Raw genomic sequence first — 26,640 nt, forward strand, 5'->3', positions numbered from 1 at the left:
TGCATTCCAAAGAATGTGATTCGGGCCAAGCATCTTAAAGACATTCTGAGATTAAAGGTAATTAAGTATGGCCTCATCCCTTTAATCTCGTGCCCTTTTTCTCTGCTAGCAGCGGAGAAAATGTCCAGTGCCACTGTCTTTTCCCCAATTCTTGCTGATTTTTCATTACCAACTTAAAGACCATGCTAAAGTGATCAGTAATTCACAAATCTCATTGTTGGGGATATGGTTGTTAAAAGGTACTATTGGGGGAAGAGGGGAGCTAGAAATTCCTATTTATCATTTCTGGTGCTTCATTCCCTCACCAGGGCAAGGATTTTTCTACATGATGGAAGAGTGTCCCATCCACATAAATCAATGCTCAGGATGCCATGAACAGGAGCCCACAAGTCAAACCTGCGTACAGCTGACCAAGTCATGCTCTCATATGTGTATTTCTCTACTATACAGACTGAAGAGAATGAATCCTTGATAAACTCACAAGGTGTTGCAATTATCCAAGGTGCTAATTTCAATAACTCCATGCAATTGCTAACACAAGGACCCTACGGAGCTGCAAAAATAGTGGGAAAAGATATTATATTCCACTCCAGCAGAGAATAATAGATCCTGTTTTCAAGGTATCTTTTTTCATTTCCCTGCTTTGCAATAAACTAGCAGGGAATGTAATTTTAAAATCTTGATTACTTGATAATAATAGCCCCATGGCATGCAGAAAAAGCAAACATTAAAACATTTTGGAAGGCTTTTTTTTTTTTTGGCTACTTGGCTGGTTTTGTTCTTTTAAGAGCTGCATTTATATATAAATTAGTTGTGTGTGTGTGTTCGCGCGCGTGCATCTGCACACCCATGTGTGTGCTGGGTGGAACTGGTTGTGTAGGGAGATTCTTCTCCCATAATTGACTTTCTTTTAATGTTCTTATGTAAATATATATATATGAGGACAGATCAAGATATACAACTGTGGAATTAGACACACACATGGGGAGATCAAGGATTCACAAATTGCTACGCAAAACTGCCACGTCTAACGGGATGTGCATGAGTACATCGACTGGAATGGGTGAAGGGAAAAGGAGCAGTTGCCATCAGAGACAATTTCAACCATGCTGTGCACTGTGTGGCCATATTAATCTCCCTCACTAATGAAATGAGAGGGAAACACACTGCTGTCATTCCACAGTATTTTCCAGAATCATCAAAGTTCCCTCAAGGCATGGATAAAAAAGCAGCTGCTCTCTTCAAACCATCTTGTGGTGCTATGCACCTCTTAACTTGGCCCAGTCTTTCAAGGGTTGAAGAGGAACGTGATAATGCCTTCTTGAAAGTCTGACAATGCAATGTTCCTCAAAACCATCTAGTTGTCAAGGTACAAAAAAGGGAGACCCCATTTAGCCCCATTATGCTTTTAGTGACATCCACCTTAGGGCTAGAGAGTGGTGGTGGAGGGACATGGCAGGGAGAAAAGGAATGCATGATAATTCATACCTTTTCTTACTGAAACAAGGGAATGTCGAGCCATTTGTCCAAAATCCTTTTTTGATCTTTCATATTTTCCCTTGTACTACCCTTCTCCCTCCCACCACAGTTGTTTGGATTTGTTGAATGATTTAGGGAATTGTGTCACTAGCTTCTCCCTCATCCAGAGTTTGATAAGTTGATTTTCCTCTCCAAGAAGAAGAAGCAGCAACAAAGGATAATGACATCATTGTGGGGAATGGGGTCCATTTAAAGGGGCTTGTCACTTTCTTTTTTCAGGTGACTGTAAAAACAAGAAAGGAGGGAGGGAAAAGAGTGAACACAACATCATTAAGTTATATAGTTAAAAAATAAATCTCTACATAATATAATGGACTATGTAATAATGGTGTTGAGAAAACAATAAATGACAAACCCACAAAAACAAAAAAGGTTTGCTTGCAAAGCAAATTAAATAACAGATAAACTATTCTGATCCTAAGATAGTATTCCCATAAATACCTGGATGAACAGGCATATCTTCAACTGTGGCCTGAAATAAGATAGTGTAAAAATCAGTCCAATACCTATTGGGGGAGAGTTAGTTGCCATCCATTCTACCAGCCTTAGTTGTGCCCCAAACCTGCAACTTTTAGTTCTTTCTTCTTCCTGCAGCAGCAACTGCCATAGAAAATAAAACAGTCTTGGCCTCACAAGTATTGGGAGGGCCCTTAAAGGAAAGGGAAAGACTGATAGTCATTTGGAGTCAGTCCTTGTCAATTTAATTTCTGGTTGGTTGGTTTTCTTTACCCCTGAAAAGATTCTCAGAGTAGCTTACAAACTACAGTTGCAATAAGTGTAAAATCATTAAAATACTACAATATTTCAATTGATGAATTTACCCCCTGATAAAGCCCTGAAGTTAGCTTACAAAACAAATCCAAATAAAAACCTAAATAGCATAACAATAATAAAGCAACAAAAGAAAACAAATTGAAATAGCTACAAGGAGTTTTTTTAAAGAAACTTAAATACTTTTGAGAACGTCTTTGTTGCCTAAAAGGCAGCAATAAGATATTAGAATAGGGGTGAAGAACCAGTGGCTCCCCAGATATTCTGAACTACAGAAACCAGCATTCTTCATTATTAACTGTGATGGCAGATATGTTGGAAACTGTAGTTCAGCGGCAAAGTTCCCCATCTCTACACCTGCCCAAAAATGACGTTCCAACATAACTGGAACGTCTGGCAGTCATCTAACCTCTGCAAACAGATATATGAAGAAAGAGTTCAAAAGATGATCTTCACCAAATGTTAGGTGAGTATAAGACAAATGTACTCTTCTATATCTGTCTTCTCCCTTCTGGTGCTTTCCAGAAACATTGAACTATATGATCAAAGACTGCCTAGGAATTGTGTCCAACATAACTGGTGGGCACAAGTTAAAGCTTTGAAAGTCAGATCAGCTTCCTGAATGGTGCTAGGAAACAATCTAAAAGCCACTGCAGCTCTGTTAACACTAGCTCAATATCATCATGGAAATCAGAATCGGTTTTCAATTCCATGATTACAGTCCACATTCAATGAAGTTACTATTTACTTCTCATATTGTGCAATGGATTGCCTTCTTTTTGAGAAGCAGAGCACAGCTTTACAAACCGATTCTGAATAATAACCACCAACCAATCAACCAATGCAAGTATCTACTGAGAAAGAAATATCATAATGCAACAATATTCCAGATTTCTATTTTTCAAAAGTTCTCTTGCAGCAAATTCACATGAATTCATCTGCCAAGAAATAACAGCACTTTGCAGATAATCAAAGAATGTCTAGGTTACTTGCGTAATAAGATGTCATTTTTCATGCAATAATAAGATGGAAACTTTGGATAGGAGATAATATTCTAGCTCTCTTTCAGAGAAGCTTCTTCACTATTACCAGTCTGATCAAGGAGAACCAAATAAGTTTCCAGGAATCTTTTACATTCAACATTTTATCTCTCTCTAAATTAAGGCAAAGATAGGAAGTTGTATTTAAAACCACTTTCTGAATTACCAATTCCTGGTCTGAACTGACTATTTTCACCCTGTGAAAAGCAACATAATGTGTGCACATCTTAAAATGCTAGTTTACCTGTAGTAATCCTCTTGTGTGGGAAGTGGCACCCCATGCAGAGGGTGATGGGCATGCAACCACTGCTGCTGTTCCAGGGCCAAGCGCTGCAGCTCTGCTGACTGGGCATGCATGGCTTGGAGCTGGTGTGCTGCAGACATTGGGGCAGACAGAGAGCCAGGCAGGTCTCTGTAGGGGGCAGCTGCAGACAAAAGCAGAAAAGACAGAACAATAAATTGCGACTGGTTCCAACATGGACCCAATTCAGAGGTCGTGGGATCATTGCTTAGCAAAACACAATATAAAGAAGAATTGCAGATTTCTTTACCTTCCATAGGACAAAGAAGAGTAAATGTCAGCATTGGATAATTTTCACAAAGAAAAGACACATGTAGAAGTTTTCTTTTGTGTATCACTCCAAGGCAAAAGATGCTCTGCTGTTCTCTTTGCAGTTGAGCCTATTTTTTATCTTTCCTCAAGTCTACATCTAGATTCCAGTCCGGACCTGGAGAATGTCCTTCTTGAATATTGCTCACCAGTCCTACACCATAGGCTCACAATTTTTAAATGCATTTATTTTATTATTTTAATAAATATTTGAATGTTAATACAGGTGAAAAACCAGTTCTGCTGTCAGTTAGCTTTCCATTTGTGGATCAGCATAAGTTTACAACAACTTAATTCTTGGAAAGTAATTTGGGGAAAATACTACCTACTTTTCTCTTGTATTTCTAGACATCAACTCAGTTTATTTATGGAATTACCTGCCTCTGATTATTTCTGCCTATCCCATCAGATCTGACAAGGCAGGCACAGTCTATCCCTTCAGTTAAACAATATTATTTACTGAGAATTAGGAAACCTCCGTTCTGTTCTTGGCATCTGTCTTATGGATCAGACAACCCCCCCGTCCCCCGAAATGCAGACACTCCTGACTCCCTGCCCCATTTCTGGAAATCTTTAAAGATCTGGATTTTTCTAAGGCACTAAGACATGAGACCTTAAGAGTAGAGCTCAATATCTATAGTAGGATTGGATAATCATTTTTAGGAGACTCTACTTTGTTGTTTATTTCTTGCTTCTGTTTTGTGTACTGAACTGCCTATTTTAAGATTGAGATGGCTAACTGTATAATCTGTTTAAAAATAAACAGGTGGCAGACTTATTTTAAAAGTCAGATAATTCATGAAGAATATATCTGAGAACACCAGTCCTAAGGTATTCCTCCTTATCATTCCTTCTGTTCCAGATTTGGGCACCCACCCATTTTCTCAATCCATTTTCTCTACTGCTATTCCTGTTGATCAAAAGGTTGGCAGTTCAGTGGTTCGAATCCCTAGTGCCGTGTAACAGGGTGAGCTCCCGTTACTTGTCCCAGCTTCTGCCAACCTAGCAGTTCGAAAGCACGTAAAAAAATGCAAGTAGAAAAAATAGGGACCACATTTGGTGGGAACAACTAGCACATATGTGTGAGGGGAACCTTTACCTTTATTCCTTTCCCCCACCCAACGTTTCTAGATGCCTTTCTGTTTTGGTTGATATCATATTTTCCCCACTCCTTAAAGTTCTTACCAAAAAGCTGGTGGCGCAGCACTTCGTTTTCATGGAGTGGGTGAGGCAGAAGTGGATTAGGTATAGTGCCCGCTGGGTAGGGTATTCTGGTGAGATGTGACCCAGAAGCCAGTGGATCAATAAGGGGGTGAACAGAGGCAGAAGCTGCAGAGGAGAGATTAGTTTTTAGGTACACAAGGAAGAATGGGGGGAACAATACTACATACTGTATGTGTAGGATATAAGGAATTTGAATACACTTTAGCCTAGTTCCTTGTATTCGGATTAATTAATTATATATAGTATTATATAACATCCTTTCTGTAATCTTACAATATAGTATGAAAATACAGTTTTCTATATAAAAGGCCAATTCAAAAAGAACAGTGGCTTACCTTGTAGTCAGACAATTCAAGCTTGAGGTAAGGCCAGTCTTTTGTTTGTGCAAATACTCATCTTAATACTTATATGTAAATATTCAACAGCTTACCTCATTTGCTTATTGATTTAGATGTAGCATATAGTCCTAATCCTGATTTCATCAAAAGTAGAAAAGGATGGAAGGTAAAGAAGAGGGAGGGAGGGAGGAAGGAGGAAGGAAGGGGAAGGCAGGGACCTTGAAAGCTTTCTTGAGGTACTCAGAATGCAGTTTTAGTTATCAATCTTAGGTTACAAATACAGAGATCATAATTAATTCACTGACATTTCTGAGTGATAGGTCTAACACAGTTGCTGAGACTTAATTCTCACTGACATAAGTAAACTTGCAGCTGAACTCTTAAGAAGAAAAAGTGTTACATGACTAAAAGACCCTCCACCCAGCAACATTTCATGTAAGCTGAAAATGAGCACATCAAGGAGAATGGTTGAAACCCAGAGTTCTCCCTGCCATATTAGTTTTCCCTTGCACACGAATCCCGTGTTCAGTCTTTCTACTGAAAGTGTCCAATCAGGTGAGGTTCCAAAGACATTCTAGTGATAATTCAACCATTCCAAAGAGACATTTGAAATCTACTGCCAGACCATGCTGGAGGCTAAGGAATCTTACCTGCATGGATAGCGTCCTGCTGGTGGAGATGGAGGTGGGAGTGGATGTGGGAGTGCTGGTGATGATGGGGGGTCACGTTGAGCATCTGCAGCCGAGCCAAAGGGTCGTTGCTCAGAGCAGCCACTCTTTCAGCATGCTGTCGTTCAGCTGCTAATCGCTCAGCATAAGACATGTCAGGGCGCAAAGCCGGGCCAGCCGCCAGGGCTAGCCGTTCTCGCTCCAGATGGCCCAGCCCTGGATGGAAGGGAAAAGCAGGGTGGAGGCCTGGACCTGCCTGGAGAGCCAGCCCACCATGCCTTGGGAAAGGATCCATTGCAGCACTGGGCACGGCATGGAGCTGCTCCAACTCGGCTGGTTTAACTTCAAAGCCAGGCTTAAGACGCTCACGCAGGTCACGATCCCTGAGATCTCGTTCACGGGCTTCCCGTTCTCGCAATTCTCTCTCCCGCGTGGCTGGGTCGCTGCTGTAGATGGCTGGCACATTGTAACCAAGCAATCCTGGATCAACTGCACCCAACGGGACATAGAAGGGGTGATTCCGGTTGCTCGGAGACATGACATGAGGCCGGGCATACTCGCTGAGGGTGCGAAGGGCTGGCGTGTCAGGACCCAGATATGGTGGGACAGTCGCTACAGCGCTGCCTTGCTCAAAAGATGGGCGATGAGGAACAGGGCCAAGAGATGGACAATCTACTGCTCGGCCCTCTTGGGCAACTTTCTGCAAGAGAAGAGTAGGTCATTTAGCGAGACGTGTTCTGCCTGCCAAGGATATTTTGTGATATGTGTCAGCGCATCTACCTTCTGACAAACTTGGCAGTTAATAAACATGGGTTGCATACTCAACTCTAACTGGCAGCAGCTCTTTGAAAACCTCTGGCAGGGATATATCTGATTCTGCAATTCTATTATCCTTTCAGAGGGGAAGCCAAGAATCAAAGGAGGAGTTTCTGCATGTAGTTGGCATTTACTTACCACGCTTCGTTCCAGTTCCCTTTCTTTCTCCCTTTCCCGTTCTTTCTCTCGCTCCCGTTCTCTTTCTCGTTCTTTCTCTTCCCTGGCCTTCTGTTCAGCCTCTCTCCGCACTTTCTCAACAAGATCAGCTCGTTTCTTGGCCAGTTTAGAGCCATCCAGGGGCACAAAGTAGAGATCAGTCCGTGAACAAGAATTAAAGCCACGATCCAGATGTTTGTTGAACCTGGGTGAGAAAGAAACCTGAATATCTCAGCCTCCATATGAACTCATCCTTGGTAAACTCAAATTCTTCAAGAAAAACAGTACAAGATTATTTGACCTGCAAGAATTACAAACATTAGGCCAAATGACACAACAATTTTAATTTTGCCTTGTTTATTTTACTTCTATTCCTTGTGAGCGGCACAGTGGCCTAGAGGTGAAAACACTCGCCTCTCACTTGGAAGGTTGAGAGTTCAATCCTAGGCACCAGATGTTTCTCTATCAGGACGCAAAGAGAAAATATCTGCTGCAAATTCTGTGTAGGCATCAGGAAGGGCATCCGGCCATAAACATTCAGCTCCATTCAGTTGCCCCAACTCCACCCCGATAAAAGGGATTAAAGGGTCGTTAAAAGAAAAATTCTGCTTCTGTTTCTTGAATAGAGAGGTAAAATGCAGAAGCCATACAAAGCACTATGGCTTAGAAAAGTCCATCAGAAGTTCCTTTTCAACAGCAATTCTAATTTTTGAGATTTTAACAAGCTGTCATATGCAAAGCTTTTAGAAATGGGTGATGTATGAATCAATTGATTAAATATACATAGCATGGGGCAATGGAGGAACTCTGTCCCTATAGGAATATTCCAAGCCCACTTGCTGACTTTTCGGGTTTTATTAAAGAAACCTTCTACATCATCATTCTCTTCTGCTGAATTCTGCAAATTCAATTGGTCAAAGAAGGAATTCCTTGCTCCCAACCCCTTGATCTCCCTTCTCCACCCTCTCCATTTCCTTGTGTTCCTTACCTGGCTGATTGGCTGGCATGACTTGGGACATCCACCACTTTGGGAGCTGGGGAAGGACTCCGTATTGGAGGCATTGGGCTATCAGGGGGCTCAAATTCCTCTGAAGGCTCTTGCTTGATTTGTGCAGCACTGAGTGGCAGGGGAGGCAAGGGTGGGGCAGGGGCAGCCATACTTCCAGAGGCAGGAGGGACAATGGGGGCTGGTGAGGGGGCCTTGTAGCCACCCGCTGCCGGAGAAGAGCTTAATCTGTATCCTGGGGGCGTGGCTACACGGAAGGAAGATGCCGAGGATGCAGGAGGAGAGCCTGGCTTGTATGGGGCTGGCGGCTGGAAAGTAGGAGATGGAGAAGCCGTGCGCTTCCCATAAGGGGCTGTCGTTGGGGCTCCAACTGGAGGCGATGCTGTCTTATACGGAGCTGTAGAAGAAGAGGCCATTGTGGTTATGACAGTGGAGAGGGTAACTGAAGCAGAAGTGACAGGGGGTCCAGCCCCATGGGCAGGTGAAGGGGGAGGGGGAGGAGGAAAAGCATAGGTGGCTGTGCTCTGCCCTTGAGGGTGGCTACAGAGTCCAGAGTATGTCCCCTGGGATGAGGAAGAGGAAGAGGAGGAGGAAGAAGAGGAGGAAGAGGAGGAGGAAGAGGAAGAAGAAGATGCAGAAGGAGCCTGACTGTATGTAGCATGGCTATGGGGTGGATAGAGGCGTAGCCCATAGGCAGCATGAGGAGGGTGATGTGGACCTGGTTCTAACGGGTGGGAATAACTACTAGATGTCTGGGGTGTGGCAACTGCTGCTGGAGAGAGACCAGCACCATTGCTGTGGTTGTGATGGTGCTGCTGCTGCTGCTGCTGCTGCTGCTGCTGGTGATGAGTGGACTGACCAGGAAAGGAGGCAGGAGGATGAGAGTTAGTGTTCCCTAGTGGGCGGCTGTAGGGTGGTGGGCCTTGACTCCATACAGGCTGGGAAGGCATGGAGGGCTGAGTGTACTTGGGTGGCTGGCTGGATACAGAGAGGCTGCTGGGTGGTGGAAAGGAGTGGCCATATGATGAACTGTAACTGGGTAATGCCTGGGAAGGGGGAGGAAGGGGATACTGAGCAGAAGAGCTGGGGGGTGGGGGAGGAGGGGGGGCATAGGGATAACGAGAAGGGACGGGTGACTTATCCTGCCCTATTGCATGGGGCGATGAAAGATGTCCACTTAATGCTTGCCCCACCAACCCTGGTGAGCTGGAGGTCACAGTCATGTTATTTAGAGGGCGCAGAGCTGGAGGCGGAGGCAGATTGGCTAGCACGTGTGGGAAAGTCGCAGCAGCAGAAGGAATTATTGATGGAGAATTGTTTGGAGGCGTCTTCTGAGGAGGCAAGCCACCTGCCACAGAGGCTAGTGAAATAGGAGTAGTTGGAGGTGGGTTGTGCTTAGTACCGAGGGACTGCTCACGCACGCTTGGTGTTGGAATCCCCACTCCTGCACTCACAACTTTGGGTCCCAGTTGGACCACATTAGCATTGGGGTACAGAGAAGCATGCATTGTGCAGGACGAAGAGGACGAAGAAGAGGGGGAGGAGGATGAGTTGGTGGAAGGAGTGGGAACTGGCGGGGCTTGGCCCTGCGCCTGGAAAATCCTTGAGGCCTGGGTTTCAATTTGAGATTGGTAGCCACTTGGGGGCCCCTGAGGATGAACCTCCCCTGATAAGCTGAAGTTGGATTCTGGGGGACGTGCAAGACCCTCTGGCAGGGGAGCTGGTGAGGGGCTCTGGGGAAAGAGTGGGGGGTGATGATAAGAGCGGGCCGGTCCTTGTGAAAGCACAGATGAGGAATCAGAATCATTCTCCACACTGCCAGGGCTGTAGACACTGGGAGAGGTGCTTCGATTATCTTGGTCAATGTCTCGTGGATCACTGCTTGTCTCATCGTTGAAGCTATGGCCATCTAGGCTGTCCACGTCTGAAGGAGATTGTGGCCTTGGCAGCTCCTAGGATTTAAGAAAAACAATGAATACTCAGCAGACACTCTTTCAGGGATATTAAAAGAGACCTTGCCAGGTAAACTGTGGAGCTATGTTAAAAGAAGAATTGCAGTTGGATATAGGAAATGTTGCCTCATTTGTGTGTGAATAATCAGCTATCTTAACAAGCAATGGAAAATACAACCACAACTGTCAGATATCATGATAGAGCAGAGGTGAATTCTTAATAGATTAATAGATTTGGAAGGGACCTTCTAGTCCCTTCCACAGCTCAACCCCTTTCTCAAGTAGAAAACCCTACACCATTTCAGACAAATAGCCATCCAATTTCTTCTTTAAAACTTCCAGTGATGGAGCATCCACAACTTCTGGAAGTAAATTGTTTCACTGATTACCAGTAATTGTTCTGTCAGGAAATTTCTCCTTTGTTCTAGGTTGGTTCTTGGCTACATGAGTTTAGGAAAACAATAATTCTGGGGATGTTTGGAGCTGAGCCATCTTAAGGAAGAAAAGTTGTAGGAAAAACCTACTTCTGTTTTAGTTTTCTTTGCAGCATTGGTATCCTCTCCTTCACTTTCTGAAATCTCCTCTGATCGACTTTGCTTGCTTCCTTTAGGTGCCATTGATTCCTCCACACGACCTTTCTGCAAGACAAATGGACAGGGGAAGGGACATATTGCAGAGCAAAAAAAAGTAAATATCATTTATTCAAAATATACATGTTAAATGTTCTGTTTAGCTACAGAAAATGTAATATAATTCACAAGCAAGCAAGGTTAATTGAAACTATTTCCTGTATTGGTCACATAGGCGATTCCATTATCGCACAAATAATGTAGTGGCAGAGAAAGTATCAGACTGCTAAGCACCCAATTTAGGGCAGATTTAGGGCAGATTAGGACAACTGATGGTGGAGGTTATGTAGGTTAACAAATAAACAATATTTGCCTTAAAGAGGCAGGACCTTCAAACTCTAATAAAAGTTTTTGCAAACAGCTGAAAATTCTACCTTGGTAGTTTGTCGTGATTTCTCAGCTTTGCCATCACTGCTGGAAGTACTGACACCACCAGGAGACGCTCGACCCCGGGTTCTGAGCTCCTCTCGGGGCCCCGGAGTCTCCTTCTTTCGACCACTCCGCATTGACATCTTTTGAGAAAACACACAATTATTTATTTCAGGTTTTTACATCTCCTTCCAATTCTTTCCTGTCTCCTGGCTTGAACTTTTGTTTCTTCTCAGTATGGATTTTCATTATGTGTAAGGCTATCAAAAATATCTCAGTATGCTAAATATTAAGTTTACTAAGGTATTGTTTGCATTTATTTATGTTTATTGTCTTGTTTTTTTATGTCTGTGTGTTGTCTTCTTTTTTATAAATGTAAATAAAGATTTTTTTAAAAAAAAATATCTCAGTATCTGGATTCATCAATCTCATTGTCTATAATGATTTTGTCTTTACAGGTATTTGTCTAAAGTATTGCTTGCCTGGTGAGGCAAGTGAAAGACTTCAGATTAAGCATTTTTAATAGCAAAATACTGTACATTTCATGTAGTATACATTTAAAATAAAAATAACAATGGAATTTTGTAGCTCCGGGTGTATTAAAAATTGCAAACTGTCTTACAAACAACCACTTCTTCTCTTTACATTCTTTCTACTCCATTCAGTGTAGGAGAACAATTTTGTGTTATACATTTTTTTTCCTCTGCCTTAGTGAAATACAACAAGTGATCTGCTAAATTAAGTATGGATGATTACCATCCATGTACAGTTATTTCCTGGTTATGCTGTCTTTGTAAAACTGCAAAACCAGTATGTTAGGTACTTAGTACCACAACTGATAGGCTTGGAAGTTTAAGTTGTATAAGTTAGTTTAAAGTAACAAAAAGGACAAATTATCTTAGATCAGGGGTGTCAAATTCAAGGCCCAGGGGCTGGATCCGGGCCACGGGGTACTTAGATCTGGCCCACGGGGCCACCCTAGAAACAGCAAAGGACCAGCCTGCAGTCCTTCTGTCAGTGAAAATGGGCTCCCGAGCTCCGTTTTCGGCTGCCGCGGCCTCCTGTAACCCTCTGCCAGTGAAAATGGAGCTCGCGAGGGCGGCGTGTGCCACAGGCACCAACAGGAGTGATGTCGAGATGGCCACACCCACCCTGGCTATCCCCCCACCCCCCGAGGTCAAAAACAACCCTGATATGGCCCTCAATGAAATCGAGTTTGACAACCCTGTCTTAGATTGTCAATTTTAATCAGATTTAAATTGTTGATTATTATTAAAGGTCTGGTTTTGATCCTGTGTGGTTCATGAAACTTGCTCATGGCAGAAAAACTTTCCTATTCCTGCTCTTCTACCTTGCAGAATCTAACAATACCTGTCTATGAATGTTCTAGGTCACAGGTGTCAAACCCACCATGTCACGTTGCCATCACATGACATTTCACGACATTTTTCCCCTTCGTGGAGCTGGGGTGGACATGGCCTGCATGTGACGCATCCAGCCCATGGGCCACCAGTTTAACACCCCTGTTCTAGGTGTACCATAAGGGAGGTCCTCAAACCTGGCCAATCCATTAATTCCAGAATTTTTGGCTGAATTTTTGCCAGTCAAGAGATCAAATGGCAAGATCTTCAAAAATATTTGAGGATGATTAAAGCATCCATTCATCAATTGGTGGAAGCCAATGTTTGTTAATTGAATAGACATGGTAGAAATTTAAGGACATATTACTTTCATTTTGAGGGTAATTTTGGTTCAGGTTTATTAATACAAGATGAAAGGAATAAGAATTTTTTTAAAAAAATATTTCCCTCTAGGAGTGATTAATAATTCTTTTTATGGAATAGCTAAGTAACATTACTTTATACTGAACTTTGTGGAGTGTGTCTTTCGTTATATTAAATTTGCCGTTATTGTAGAACTTCAAAGATGAATTATTACTTAAATCAAAAGTTTGTAACTACAGTATAAATAAAATAGTAGTTTTATTTTCTTACTACTTTTCTATTGCTATTCTCAAGATGACAGAGTCAGGACACTTTAATATTTATTTCCATCTGAACTCCATAAATAACTCAGAATCAAATATAAATATATTAATCCACAAAACCTTGAAACTTTTCTTCACTTGGAAAAACTCATCCACTATGTTTTCATGACAGAACCACAGCAATCCGCACCCCAGCCCCTTTACTCTATCAGATACAGGTAGTCCTTGATTTATAACAGTTCATTTAATGACCATTCAGAGTTACAATGGCACTGAAAAAAGTGACTTACGACCGTTTTTCACATGACTGTTGCAGCGTCCCCATGGTCACATGATTAAAATTCAGATGCTTGGAACTGATTCATATTTATGACGGTTGCAGTGTTCTGGGGTCATGTGATCACCTTTTGCCACCTTCTGACATGCAAAGTCAATGGGGAAGCCAGATTCATGTAACAACTGTGTTACTAACTTAACAACTACAGTGATTTACTTAACAACTGTGGCAAGAAAGGTCATATCATGGGGGCAAAATTCACTTAACTGTCTCACTAAGCAACAAAAATTGTGAGCTCATTTGTGGTCGTTAAGTCGAGGACTACCTGTACTCATGAATGAAATGTTCACACTTCAATAGCTCCCCTATTATTTAAATTTAGGAATCACAAGACATTCCTAAAGATTGTCAACACTTCTATACAGATAGTCCTCAACTTACAACTACAATTGAGACCAAAATTTATATTGCTATGTGAAAAATTTGTTGAGTGAAGTCATTTTACGACTTTTCTTGCCACATTTGTTAAATGAATCACTGCAGTTGTTAAATTAGTAACATGGTTGTTAAGTGAATCGGGTTTCCCCACTGACTTTGCTTCTTAGAAATTTGCAAAAGGGATTACATGACCCTGGGACACTGTAACCGTCATAAATATGAATCAGTTGTCTAGCATCCAAATGTAAATCATGTGACTATGGGGATGTTGTAGTGGTCATAAATGTGAAAAATGGTCGTAAGTTACTTTTTTAATGCTGTTGTAACTTCAAGTGGTCACTAAGCAAACTGTTGTAAGTCGAGGACTATCTGTATAATGCTTCTGTTGTTTTCTAAATGTATTCTCCCTCAGTGTTGACAGCAGCAGCTACCTGGTCTAACACCAGGTTCTTTTATTTTCTTAATAAAATTAAGCTCTTTTTATTCTTATTGTATATTCTTATTTTTATTTCATCCTACTTACAGAATCTTTATTCTGTCGAGTCTTCATTCTTTTGGGTGTAGGGTCCCCATTCTCCTTCGTCCGGGTGGATGAAAACATTAACTTTTGTACCTTTTCCCACTCCGCTATTCCTTGAGGGACTGAGGTAAGAGCCTCAAAGAATTGCACTCCTCAGAAAAAATAATCAGCAAGAAACTTTATCCAGGTATGCAATGAGTTCCTGGCAATTTCTAAAACAGAATTTGGAGAAAAAGATAAGAAGTTAGAAAATGTTATATGAATTAGAGCTAAAGGTTTTCTTTAAATAAAACTATTTAAAACTTAAAAGTGCATGTTAGATGGCATACTAAAGCTTCTCTCTGAAAAATCACCAATTTACATATTTCTACAATAATGGAGAAAAACCAGAAAATTATTTATTTAGAATTCATTTTCTCCAGAACTGATAACATTATTAATGGCTTAAAATACCGAGAGATGCTGACACTTTAATTATGATTGTTTCTGTATGTTTATTTTGCAGCTTTTACTATAATAGCTATTTGCGGTCTAATTATATTGTCTTGTTCAATATCATTCTGAATATACAATTTCAATACAAAGTAGTTTTAACATTTGTTTAATCCATGTTACATACAACCTTGTAAATTCCTAAATAACCTTGACTCCATCAACAGACACCATGTTAGTGCTTTGACAGAGAAAATAGAACATGGAATGTAAGAACCATATGGTCGGAAGAGATCTTGGAGTCTTTCAGTCCAATCCACTGCTCAAACAGGAGATCCTATATCAATCCAGACAAACAACTTTCCAATCTCTTCTTGAAAACCTCCAGTGATGGAGGATCTACAACTCCGAAGGCAAGCTATTCCACTGATTAATTGTTCTCACTATCAGGAAATTTCTCCTTAGTTCTAGGTTGGAACTCTAGGTTGGAACTCTCTTTAATGATCTTCCACCCGTTACTCCTGCCCTAGATTAGATTGACCTCCTCTTCTCTGTGACAGTCCCTCAACTACTGGACAACTGCTATCACCCCTTGTCCTTCTCTCTGTTAGACTAAACATACCTAGTTCCCTTAGCCATTTGTCATATGGTTTAGCCTGGGACCCCTTATTATCTTTGTTGCTCTTCTCTGCACTCTTTCTAAGGTCTCAACATCTTTTTCATATCATCCAGACCAGAACTGGATACAAGTGTGGCCTCACTAGTGCAATATAAATATTAATCTGGTTACAACTTTATGGACATTCAAATTGTCCACATGTATCTCAAAAAAAGAAATGAAGCTTTTGTAACCATTTGCAGGATCTCGGCTTGCACAAACTACAGCCTTTCATGCCTCTTTTCAGCCTCTTTTATCTAATCTTTCATGCCTCTTTCAGCCTCTTTTATTTAATCTTTTATTTAATCTTATTTTAATCTCTTAATCTGAGATTAATTTAATCAGTTAAGTACCATTTTGCATGGCATATTACTTATGAGAAGTGCTGCCTATGTGGCTTGGATCAAGTCCACCTATAGCAATGAAGCTATTTAAAGTGAGGCTTGTGTTCACATGACTTAAGTTGACCCAGGTATTACTTCACACCTTCAGCTTCAGGCAACAATGATAGTGCTCTAATAATGTTGTATTACTGAATGAAGAATTGTGGGACATTTGGACCTATTTTTGAAACTTCAGTTGACCTTATATTAGTCAGTTACCTCAATATTTTTACTGTCAGCCAAAGAATATCGACTAGTGAGGACTAGAATATAGGCTTTTTCCACAGTGGCCCCTGTTCTGTGGAACATTCTCCCTTCAGAGATTAGAATGGCCCCAAACCTATTAGACTTTCATAAGGCATTAACATCCTAGCTATGTTGCTGGGATGCTGAATGTGTCAAGGGCCCCATTTCCTGGCTATATTGTTAACTGGCTAAGTATCTCAGCTGTTATATATATTTATTTTGGATGTTCCTATTGTTTGTATTGTTTCAAAATGTTTTTAGTATTTTGATTGTAACATATTTTTTGAATTGTAAGCCACCCAGAGTCATTGACTAAGATAGGGGGAGGGAGGGAGGGAGGGAGGGAGGGAGAGAGAGAGAGAGAGAGATTAGATAGATAGATAGATAGATAGATAGATAGATAGATAGATAGAAAGAAAGAAAGAAAGAAAGAAAGAAAGAAAGAAAGAAAGAAAGAAAGAAAGAAAGAGAGAGAGAGTTGGGCTTTCTTTCCCAGTGCCAATGTAGTTTGTGCTGGGATTTCATGCGACTTGGAAAATATCAAATTTAGCCGTTTAACTATGAGATCATGCACAAAAGAAAGAAGATTTACAGTACCCAAGTGGAAACTCTATTCTCTTTGAGGATGCATAATTTATATATTTGACTAAAATTGACTTTTCCTACTTGGTACAACAGCTTAAAAATCTGCATTTTTACAATGACAAAGAAAATAAGCTAAAGAAGGAAGTAACTATGAGTGGAAAAACACATAAAACTCTATCTAATTAGATTTTGTTGAGGTTGAAGACTAAAGGATCAAGACCAAGGTTTCTACTTTTGGTTTTTAAAGGAGGCTTAAATGAAGACAGAGGTAATATAAAACTATCCAGGATGTAATTTCTAAGCACAAAAAGACTCAGAAATTAGGATGTTTGTGCAAGACAATGATAATACTTATATAGAGGTTGATTGTTTTCCAACAAAGTCTTGAATATAACAAGTTCAATTAGGTATACATTGTAACCTATTTGTAAAAGAGTAATAGTGTCAACAAAGGATAGCTAAAATGGAGAAAATATGGAATGGGAAATTCTGAAAACAAATGCTAATATTATAGAGAAACCACAATTCTGCTGAACTCTGTAGATGCAGGGCAAAATTCTAGTAACATTAACCCCTATGGAGGCAATAATTTTATTAAGCCAATGGAAATTTCACACAAAGTGGCAAGCTTTCAACTGGCAATATATTTTTCCTGGCACAATGTTAAAAGTCCAGATAACAGTCATATCAGATGAAAAATCTGTAGTTTAAAACAACATATTATATTCAATATTTCTTCAAGCAATCCAATAATTACTCTATATCATAAAATACAGATTAAAATACAGAATTTATGGACCTAATTACTGACTCTCGTATTCGTGTGTGAATTTTGGAACAGACATTTGTATCTCCCTCTTTTTTAAAAAAAATCTGATAACACAATTAAGGAAACAGAGGGCTCATCAGTAGAATCCTGAAAATTGATTATTATTTTTTGGGAAGAAATCATTTTAAAAGTGGAATATTGCTCATTTAAGTATGAAACTTTTATTATTGAGCCTCAATACAAACTAAGAGATCTGCAAATAACCCAATAGAAAAGGGTATTATACAATAATACAAGGCTCACTGGAATCAAACAAGCACAATAGTTCTCCTTTTAATATAGCTTGCACTAAAAAAATTCCAACTGAACTGAACACACAAGCATGTTCTAATATCAACTGCCTGAAAAAAGTCCTAGGAGATTTAAAATAGAAGGATAGCACAAATTTATTCCATTAAAAATTAATCTGATGGTGCTATCCTATGCCCACTTTTTAATTTACTATTTCTAGCCTATCTGTCTTCTCACATGGCCCTTTGAAGGAAACACCACCAAACTCAATTACATTTAAGTAAACATGTATAGGCCTATGCATTAAGAATGATTCACTTACACCAGGCAAAACATTAAGAGATGAAAATAAATACAGATTGTACACAACAGCATGCTACCTGTAGCACTCAGCGAAAAAATGTGGACAGCTAAGCATTTCATGCTCTTTCCCACTCCAAACTTTCTTTTTTCAGACTAAAATATGCACCCTCAAAAATTCAACACAAGATTAGAACAAAGCAAGAAAGATGGCATAAGGTTCCATTTCTGATGTTAATTTTATTTCGTATAACTTACAAAACACATTTTCATTCTAACATGTTCTATTTGTTTAAGCTTTCCAGTCAAATTCTATTGTTAATTTTTTCATATGGAGTATTATACTACTGTGTAAAATTGTAGGCAATTGTATATACTTATGTAGGAACTTTTGTTTCTAAACAGTATCTCAGTAATAATGATGCATGCTAGAATATATGCAAATACTGGGCTGGTGTGCTCTCCTGCCTTTGAAATGCTTCTCCATGTTATGCAACACCATTTCAGTGCAAACGTGGTTGGCATGGCAGAAAAAAATAAGCATTAACATATAATAGTCTTCTAACTTTAGTAGCCATAATGTAGAATATCCCCGAAACAAGATTTATCTGTGCCATAAATTCATTTGGAAGGTTATTTATGACAAGGAATGGATATGATAATAGTGATCTATCTTTGAGATAGTACCAATCTGTCAGGATTATAAAGACAGTATACAGTAAGTAAAAACTCTGAGCACTCTAAACAAGTACAGACAGTCCTCAATTTACCACATTTCATTTAGTGACTAAAGTTACAACGGGATGGAAAAAAGTGTCTTATGACAGCATCCTATGGTCACATGATCAAAATTCAGATGCTTGGCAACTGATTCATATTTATGATGGATGTGGTGTCTTAGGGTCATGTGATCAGCTTTCTGATTTCATGTGACTTTCTGACAAACAAAGTCAATGGGGAAGTCAGATTCACTTAACAACCGTGTTACTAACAATCGCAATGGTTCACTTAACAACAGTGGCAAAAAAAATGGTAAATGGGGCACAACTCACTTAACAAATGTTTTACTTATCAACGTAAGTTTTGAGCTCAACTGTGGTCGTAAGTCGAGGACTATGTGTAAAATCTTTATCAAGTCAAATTCAACTTCCAGGAATGTCCAAAGTAATTTTCCTTGCAATAATTTGAAATGGAATTTTTATTTTTATTTTTTTACTGCCAAGATAATCTATGAATTTAAGGTTTCCTGGTGATCTCCTGTTCAAGTACTAGCCATGTCTAATCCTGCTTTGAAATTGGCCAAGATAGTTTGAAAAGAATATTAATATTTTATTATTTTAGTAATAATTTCTAATTGTCAAACTTCTCTTATTCTGTAAGTCCTATTTTAACGCTAAATATCAAAACTGCTTCAGTATTAGTTCCAGATACACTTCAATGCTTTAAATCCATGAAAACTAATCTGAATTGAATTTTACCTTTTAATAGCAAATTCATTATAGTTGTAATTACATGCCTGAAGTCCCAAGAATCCCTGACATTACTGATACAAGACAATATTAGTGTCTCAGGGTTAAATTGTGGGATCCTTGGTGTTGTCTGTGTTTGGTTGCTTATCTGCAGATGTTTCATTATCAAACTAGGTAACATCATCAGTGCTAGCAGTGAATTATAATGAAATATCTGCATGAAAAATGGTCCAGGAAATCTTTACAACAGGAACAGAAAACTATTTCAAGACAATGTGCCTAGGATTTATGCCTCCACGATTATGGGATACCATTGCAGAAATTCTCTGGTGGACATAGGTTAGGGCAGGCATCATGAGCCATAGAAACCAGAATGTGTATAAGGAGCCAACACAGATCAGATAGCACAGATGGGTTTCATATCACAATTCAATACAGAGTCATTACATTAGAGTAGCTGATTAAATATAATCAATATGGAAACAGTTAATATAGTAGGATTTGAAGGCTTAATTTGAAAACATGTAGTTGCTGCCTTCACACTTGTGTTAATCCAAACATGTCATTTTAAATATCCATACAGGATGTTATAGCACTGCTATCCATATGTACAATATGTGTACTTTCTGAGACCAAAATTGCAGGACAATGACAGAGCTGAGTTTATAAATGTGAACCACCATATTTTCTTGAAAGCAAGGGCGGTATTATTGCAAAATTGGGGTCCAATAGTGAAAATATTTTTTTTGCTGGAAACAAAGAGTTGTGGGCAGTGGTGAAATCCTCCGCGGTTTGTCATCAGTTCGGAGCCCGTGCATGCAGGTGCATGCCAAACGCACGCTGCATGGGCGCACATGCACAGTGAGTGCCAAACGCATGCATGTGCATGTGGTGTGCACCAAATGCATGCTGCGCATGTGCACATACACAGTGTGCACCAAACGCACACTTTGTGTGGAAAAAGGACGCTTAACAAGGTAAGTAGAACAGCGAGGGGAGGGAAACAGCTGGATTTCCTGCTTTCTAGTGAATATAAATCACGCGGCACAGCTGATGTCGGAAATACCAGTTCGGATCAACCAGTAGCTGTTTTTTTTACTACCGGTTCACTGAACAGGTAGCTTTTATCATTACCAGTTCGCCAAACCGGCAGCTTTTATCACTACTGCTTCGCCTGAACTGGTGCAAACCAGTAGGATTTCACCACTGGTTGTGGGGAAGCTAAACTACACGTCTCCATTTGTTCTAGTATGGAGACAAACTGATTCTTATTTGGGGGTGGTTTGCCTAAAGACATACTGGGCTTAGCAAAAAGATTTGGAACAATGAAGGTACCGGATAACCAAGATCAAAATGGCACCCTTTGTGACCCAACAAATCACTTTGCCATATTTTGGACTCTAGTTCCCATACTTGCAGACAAGCAGCAGAAAAAGCCACATTCAGTTTAGTGGTTCTCTAGCTGTTATAGTCCTCACTAAACTGAAAGCCAAGAGCTCTGGAGAAGAACTGGTTATTAAAATTATTCTCAGGGTAAGGTATTTGGTGTTTGATAAAGGGAGATCCCATGCAGTCCATCATGAAGTACAATTTCTGGATTCTTATATTTTCTTCGTGCCATTCAATCCCAAAGATTAACAAAACATTTTCAAGGGTCTGCAGGATTGGCCACACTCTGACTAGACAGTTTGAATATGTGTAAAGATAATTTCTAGATTATTTTAGAAATGGAAATTCAAATACAGTGTTCATTCATCCTAAACTTAAGTCTAAATTATTTAGTTCAGTGTACCTTTTCCACATAGAGTAAAACACATACTATCTAAATGATTTCTATTTCTTTCACCTCAAGAATTATATCAACCTCCTCTTGTATTTAGCTCTGTTCCAATTTCCTCTGCATTTTTTTGCTTAAAATTTGTTTATTATGTATTTCAAAGTCTATCTGAAATAAACTGAAATTCCAATTATTGTCTGTGTCATGATGTTCATTGGGTGACCTTGAGGAAGTAACTCTTCTCCTTAATCTACATTACATGATCGTTTAGAGAATAAAATTACATATTTGGCTTTCAGCTCAATATGTAATAAGTAATGTTACTACATCAGTTTTATACCTAATTTATAAATTGTATGCAATACTATTTTTAGAATGGCATTCAGACTGTTAATTTAAATACTACTGGTATGATTTTCATATTGTTTTATGGAATGTCTTAAGAGTTCCAAGGGCTCTTTTAAGATAAAATATTAAGAAGAAATAAATAATAATGCCACAATAATACCCCTTTTCCTTCCAAATAGCATCATGCCATACATAATAAAGATACTTAGAAGAAAAAATTACAAATTTGAGGCAAAAGCATTTCTTTAGCAATTGAAAAAAATAGAGAGAACACTAAAAAACATCACTAGTCTTAAAATCTAAAGCAAAATAAATATTATTATTTATATAATTATAATTATAATTATTTCTAAGTCAACTGTTGTGGAATTCTTTTCCCAAAACGAAATGAACCTCTGAAATAATCAGAAATGAGTTGGAATAATCAGAATAAAATAATAATATGCTAGTGGCCAATATGTATTGAAAAGTCTCCTGGGGCCTTCATTAAGTTTTGCCTTGTCTGGAATAATTTTTCTTGTGTTAATGTTTTTAAATACAGGGGTACCTTGAATGCTAAAAACATTATGACTCGTTGGAAGTCTCAGATGATGATTAGCATTTTTTAGCAATAAAGTATTTTTTAATTAAGGCATTAACATTTTTAGATATAATGCTGCTGCACATTTAAGACTGCATTATAGTAAAAGCATAACTTTCATATGCACTAGGAAACAAAAAAAATGTGTGACTCACTTTATTGCGATATTCAGTTTATTGGGGTGGGTTGGAACCAAACACACAATATCTATAACAGTAACAGAATTGGAAGGAACCTTGGAGGTCATCTAGTCCAACCCCCTGCTCACGCAGGAGACCTGTACTAGAGATTCGAACAGCCAACCTTTCTGATCGACAAGCTCAGTGTCTTAGCCACTGAGCCACCTAATCATCTCTGAGGCATGCCTGTATTAAACCAGAGCATTCACTGCCTACCCTGAATAAGGACAATAATATTCTTAGTCTGATATTCATAATATAAAGTCTTCACTTATATATGGCACTGATTTACCTGCAGTCGTTTATTCTAGGGCCTCAGATAAGTAGGTTCCTTATTCCAGATTGTGTCTCACTGTTTAAACTACTACAAAGATAGACTGACTGAGCTGTAATATACATAAAACATAATTTGACACAAATGTGGCAGTGCTCTTCCTACAGTAGCCAAGTGTGTTGAGATCCGTCTTACTAATACAAATTTCATGGCTGAGCATAAATAAAAAAAACCTCTCCCTATTTACGATCCTGTAATCCTTTAATTTGGGGTAGAGTCTGGGCGACTGGATGGAGCTGAACATTTGGTGGTCACAAAGAAAAAATACCTGCTGCAAACTCTGTGTGGCATCAGGAAGGGCTGAGCATAAATGGCACCTCAAAATCCTTCAACCTATTTGGGGACAATTAAAAGCAACATTTCAGCAAATGTCACTAGGAGAGAGAGAAATTATCCAACAAAGTAGGACCTAACTGCAAAAAACTTTTTTCACGGTCTTCTGTCAACTATTTGGTATTCTTGATCTTCCACTATTTCTTCAGAACTTGTGTTTTTCTTGGATGAAGAGGGGGAGTAGCCAACAGTCACACAAATAAAATAAAATATTTATAGGAAATTCAGCAAACTTGCCTTTTTTCTAGACACTAAGAAAAAGAAACTTTTTTTACACTTTTCTCCCCAAATCAATAACCCTGCAGGAGTAGGGTAGGCTGACAACATACAACTCACTCAAAAGCATCAAGTTAGTTTTCATGGTTAAGGATAGGCTTTATCCTGAATCTCTGAGGTACCCGCTCAACAATTTTATGATTATCCAACACTAACTTCTATAAACATTTCAGTTCATTTATACAGAAAACGTTCTTCAAGAAGTATGCTATGGCATACTTCTAAACATGCATACTTCCAAAATTGCTACAAAATCAAGGCACACTCTTCTTCATTCTTATTTCTTAAAGTGCTTTTGGAGCACCAATGAACAATAGAAACTACTCAGTGACAAGATATATGGGAGGGAAAAAAATCTTTATTCATGAAGAACCTGAGATGAAGAAAAAATCCAGTTGGTCATCTTATCAAAGCCTTTGTTCTGCAGAGAAATATTCGAGCACAGCCAACATTTCTGTTCTTGAATAAACCTCAGAAAGGAAACCGTAAGCAACTGCTTGATAACCCTAGTTTTCTTACTCTAAATCAGAAAATCCAATATAAAATGTATAGATCATCATATATAGCAGTGGATAAACTATGTTTGGCATATCACAAATTGTTAGACCATTTCAGATAAAACAGACCGCAATCCATTCAATTGCTATTGCTGCACAATGTTTTGAGATTTTTCTTCCCATTGGTGGCTCTATGATCTCACTACCCAAGAGCACCTCTAGTGGTATCAGAAGAGATCATAAGAGGCAACCAATGAAAAGGAAACCAATCCAACCCTGTGCTGTTTGGAGGAAATTTCCTTAAATAAAAAATTGGGATCAATCAGGATCCATCTAAGTCATTTGCATATACAGAGCAGAAAATCCTTACAGTAGTCTCTTTCAATAACACTATCTCTTGCACTTTCTCTTGGAAGATCTCTTGCACATATCCCACTGAAAGAGCACAGTAAATTCTTATTGTGGATCCAAAATTCACTTATCTTTACCTTTACTTCACAACATGTCTACAGTTTAGCTTAGTTTCACCTCTTTGGTAGTTGTTCCCAATTGTGAAAAGTCTAATTTCTCTTAGTCCTTTATTCCAGTTTGTTTGCTCCTCTGCCATATAACATCAACACAGCAATAAATCCATACACTTATATCCCTCAATTCTATGAGGAACCACTGAAATTCCAAGGATCCAGACCACCATTAAGGAAGGGTAAAGAGATTTACTTTGGGAGATTAAGTTCAAACTATTATCAAAGAGCACCAAACAATCCATAATTATTATATTTTTATTCACTAATATTCACTAATGAGCATCATTTGGATTTCCTGCTTAAAACACCAAAACATATTTTGTTAATTCTATTTCTTCCCTTGTTTTCCTTTAATTTTTCCCAAATCCCTGTTTTTTCTCTCTACTATTCTCTAAATTTTGCTGTAACATGGAAGTTTTTATCAGAAAGGCAGAAGAGCAACAAGAAAATACATAAAGAGAAACAGATCATAAAGCAGATTTGACCACCATGCACAATGCATTCTATCTAGACATACTTACACATAGCAAAAATGATACAATATACAACCATTTTAAAGACGGACATACCAACTGACAGATATAACCTAGTAGATTTACTCTCCAGATTCCCCCCCTCAGGTTTGTTAAAAGTATTCTTATTTTATCTGGCAAATGAAGGAGCTCAAGGAACCAGGGGTGGAGACACTGACTTCTTCTGAAGCAATGTGGATTCTTCCTTGTGGTTTTGTGGAGGTGACCTTTCTAAGTCAGTAGACAATGGGAATCATCACATCAGTCTACCCAGGATGGAACTTTTTGGTTGTATAGTTTATTAAAGAAAAGTATAGACTCAGAGCCAGGAAACTTGGAGTTCAAATTTAACCTCAGCCATTCATTCATTCATGAAACAATCTTTACCTTTTAATGTAATAGGCAATTTAAAATTAAACTAGCCTGCTTCTCTGGGCTGCAACTAAACATGCTATATAATACGCTAAGTAATCATGCTAAGTATTCAGAGTTGAGAAGACATCTGCTAGGCTTTTGAAAGACATATGAAAAGGAAAGAAACAGTTAAAAAAATAGCTTTAGAGAGAAGTGGATACACTTTGATTCTAGTCAGTGTCTCTTCTATGAAACAAGAAACCTTTCTGGAAGAGAGACTGAGAGGCCACCCAACCCTCATTCAAAGGAAACCTCCTTCTTAGAGAACAACACATATGCATTGGGTCACTTCTATTTCATCTTCATCTATTTCATATTTCTCTTCAAGTTCCATGAAGCCTGTGAGATTTGCAAGCTATCAGACCTCCCTTTTCTCCTGCCATCTATGAGTGGGGCTGTTAGACCAAAATCTTTAGAAAAGGTATTCTAAGGGTCAGATTCCTGGTCCTACGGAACTACATGGCCTCCAAGAGCACTGAGGGCTTCAGACATCTGACACGTTTATAGCACCGAGCAGGTTCTACAGAGCCAGGAGTTTCTCTTGACTGTTCTAGTAAACAGATGGAAGGTGACTTGTTTTGTGAGGCCCACGATAGGTAGGGGTGGACTTGTTCTGCAGGGCTCCCTAGAGTTGGCCACCTCTGTTTTAGGAAGCTGTTCTTCTCGGATTTTCCAAGATCTCCCGTGTCTTCCGCAGAGCGCTCTATGTGGACAAGGAGGTCGTATTTCTCCCAGATACAGAGAGAGATTTGCGCGAGTGTCGCCGTGCGAATGCCTTTATAGGACGACCTGAAGAGGGTCAAACCTTCTCACCGGTGCGTCGTTTTAATTAAGCCCACTTCATCCAGCTTTCTGACAGCCCCCTTGCCTTCTTCTGGCTCCCCTTCAGCTAATCCTCGTACAGAGATGGAGAACAGATCTCCGTCCCTCCCCCCCGCCCCCCCTCGAACAGAGAATGGATACCGAGCAGGCGAAGGAGAAGACACTAGGAGTTGCACTTACCGGGCTCCGGAAGGGAGATCGAATGAAGGGAGGACTGAAGAAGAAGAAGTGGAGGAGAGACTCAGAGAGGCAGCTGTGGCAACCAGCAACTCCTCCTTCCTTTCCTCCTCCTCCTCTTCCTTCTTCTCCCCGGGACTTCAAAGATCGGGGAGCGGGAAAAGAGAACCGCGCTCCAAGCGGTGTCTGTCAGGCGGCGTCCCCCCAGTGCCCCCGGGTTCAGGCGCCGCCGCCCGTGCCTGTGCGCTCGCCCATCGCAGCGCCCTCCCGCCGCCTGCCGCCTTGGCCGCCTCCCATTTCCGAAGAGCTCAGGACGCACAAGCGGCCCCCACCCCTCTCCTCCCCCTCCTCTCTCCTGCCAACAACGCCCCCCGCGCAAGAGCGCATCGATTAC

General features: G+C 39.8%; 1 protein-coding gene across 3 annotated transcripts; it reads right to left on the reverse strand.

Annotated features, from left to right (window-relative positions):
* Window positions 1-1,558: 1,558 nt before the first annotated feature.
* ATN1 (atrophin 1) lies at window positions 1,559-26,434 on the reverse strand. 3 transcript variants are annotated; one of them, XM_070938419.1, is made up of 12 exons: window positions 26,250-26,434; window positions 22,960-23,024; window positions 14,344-14,552; window positions 11,124-11,261; window positions 10,645-10,758; window positions 8,151-10,120; window positions 7,145-7,367; window positions 6,173-6,890; window positions 5,146-5,289; window positions 3,595-3,775; window positions 2,046-2,139; window positions 1,684-1,762 (listed from the first exon to the last, which is right to left on the reverse strand). In XM_070938419.1, the coding sequence occupies exons 3-11, from the start codon at window positions 14,419-14,421 to the stop codon at window positions 2,085-2,087; spliced, it is 3,621 nt and encodes a 1,206-aa protein (XP_070794520.1). In that variant the 5' UTR covers window positions 14,422-14,552; window positions 22,960-23,024; window positions 26,250-26,434; the 3' UTR covers window positions 1,684-1,762; window positions 2,046-2,084. The 3 variants fall into 3 exon arrangements, with proteins under 3 accessions (XP_070794522.1, XP_070794520.1, XP_070794521.1); XM_070938421.1 differs by lacking the exon at window positions 2,046-2,139 and having other exon boundaries at window positions 1,559-1,762; XM_070938420.1 differs by lacking the exon at window positions 22,960-23,024.
* Between the last annotated feature and the right edge of the window lie 206 nt (window positions 26,435-26,640).

The sequence above is a fragment of the Pituophis catenifer genome, unplaced genomic scaffold, assembly GCF_029215685.1.
Source record: "Pituophis catenifer annectens isolate HBS135680 unplaced genomic scaffold, rPitCat1.0.hap2 SCAF_2, whole genome shotgun sequence".
NCBI lineage: Eukaryota > Metazoa > Chordata > Lepidosauria > Squamata > Colubridae > Pituophis > Pituophis catenifer.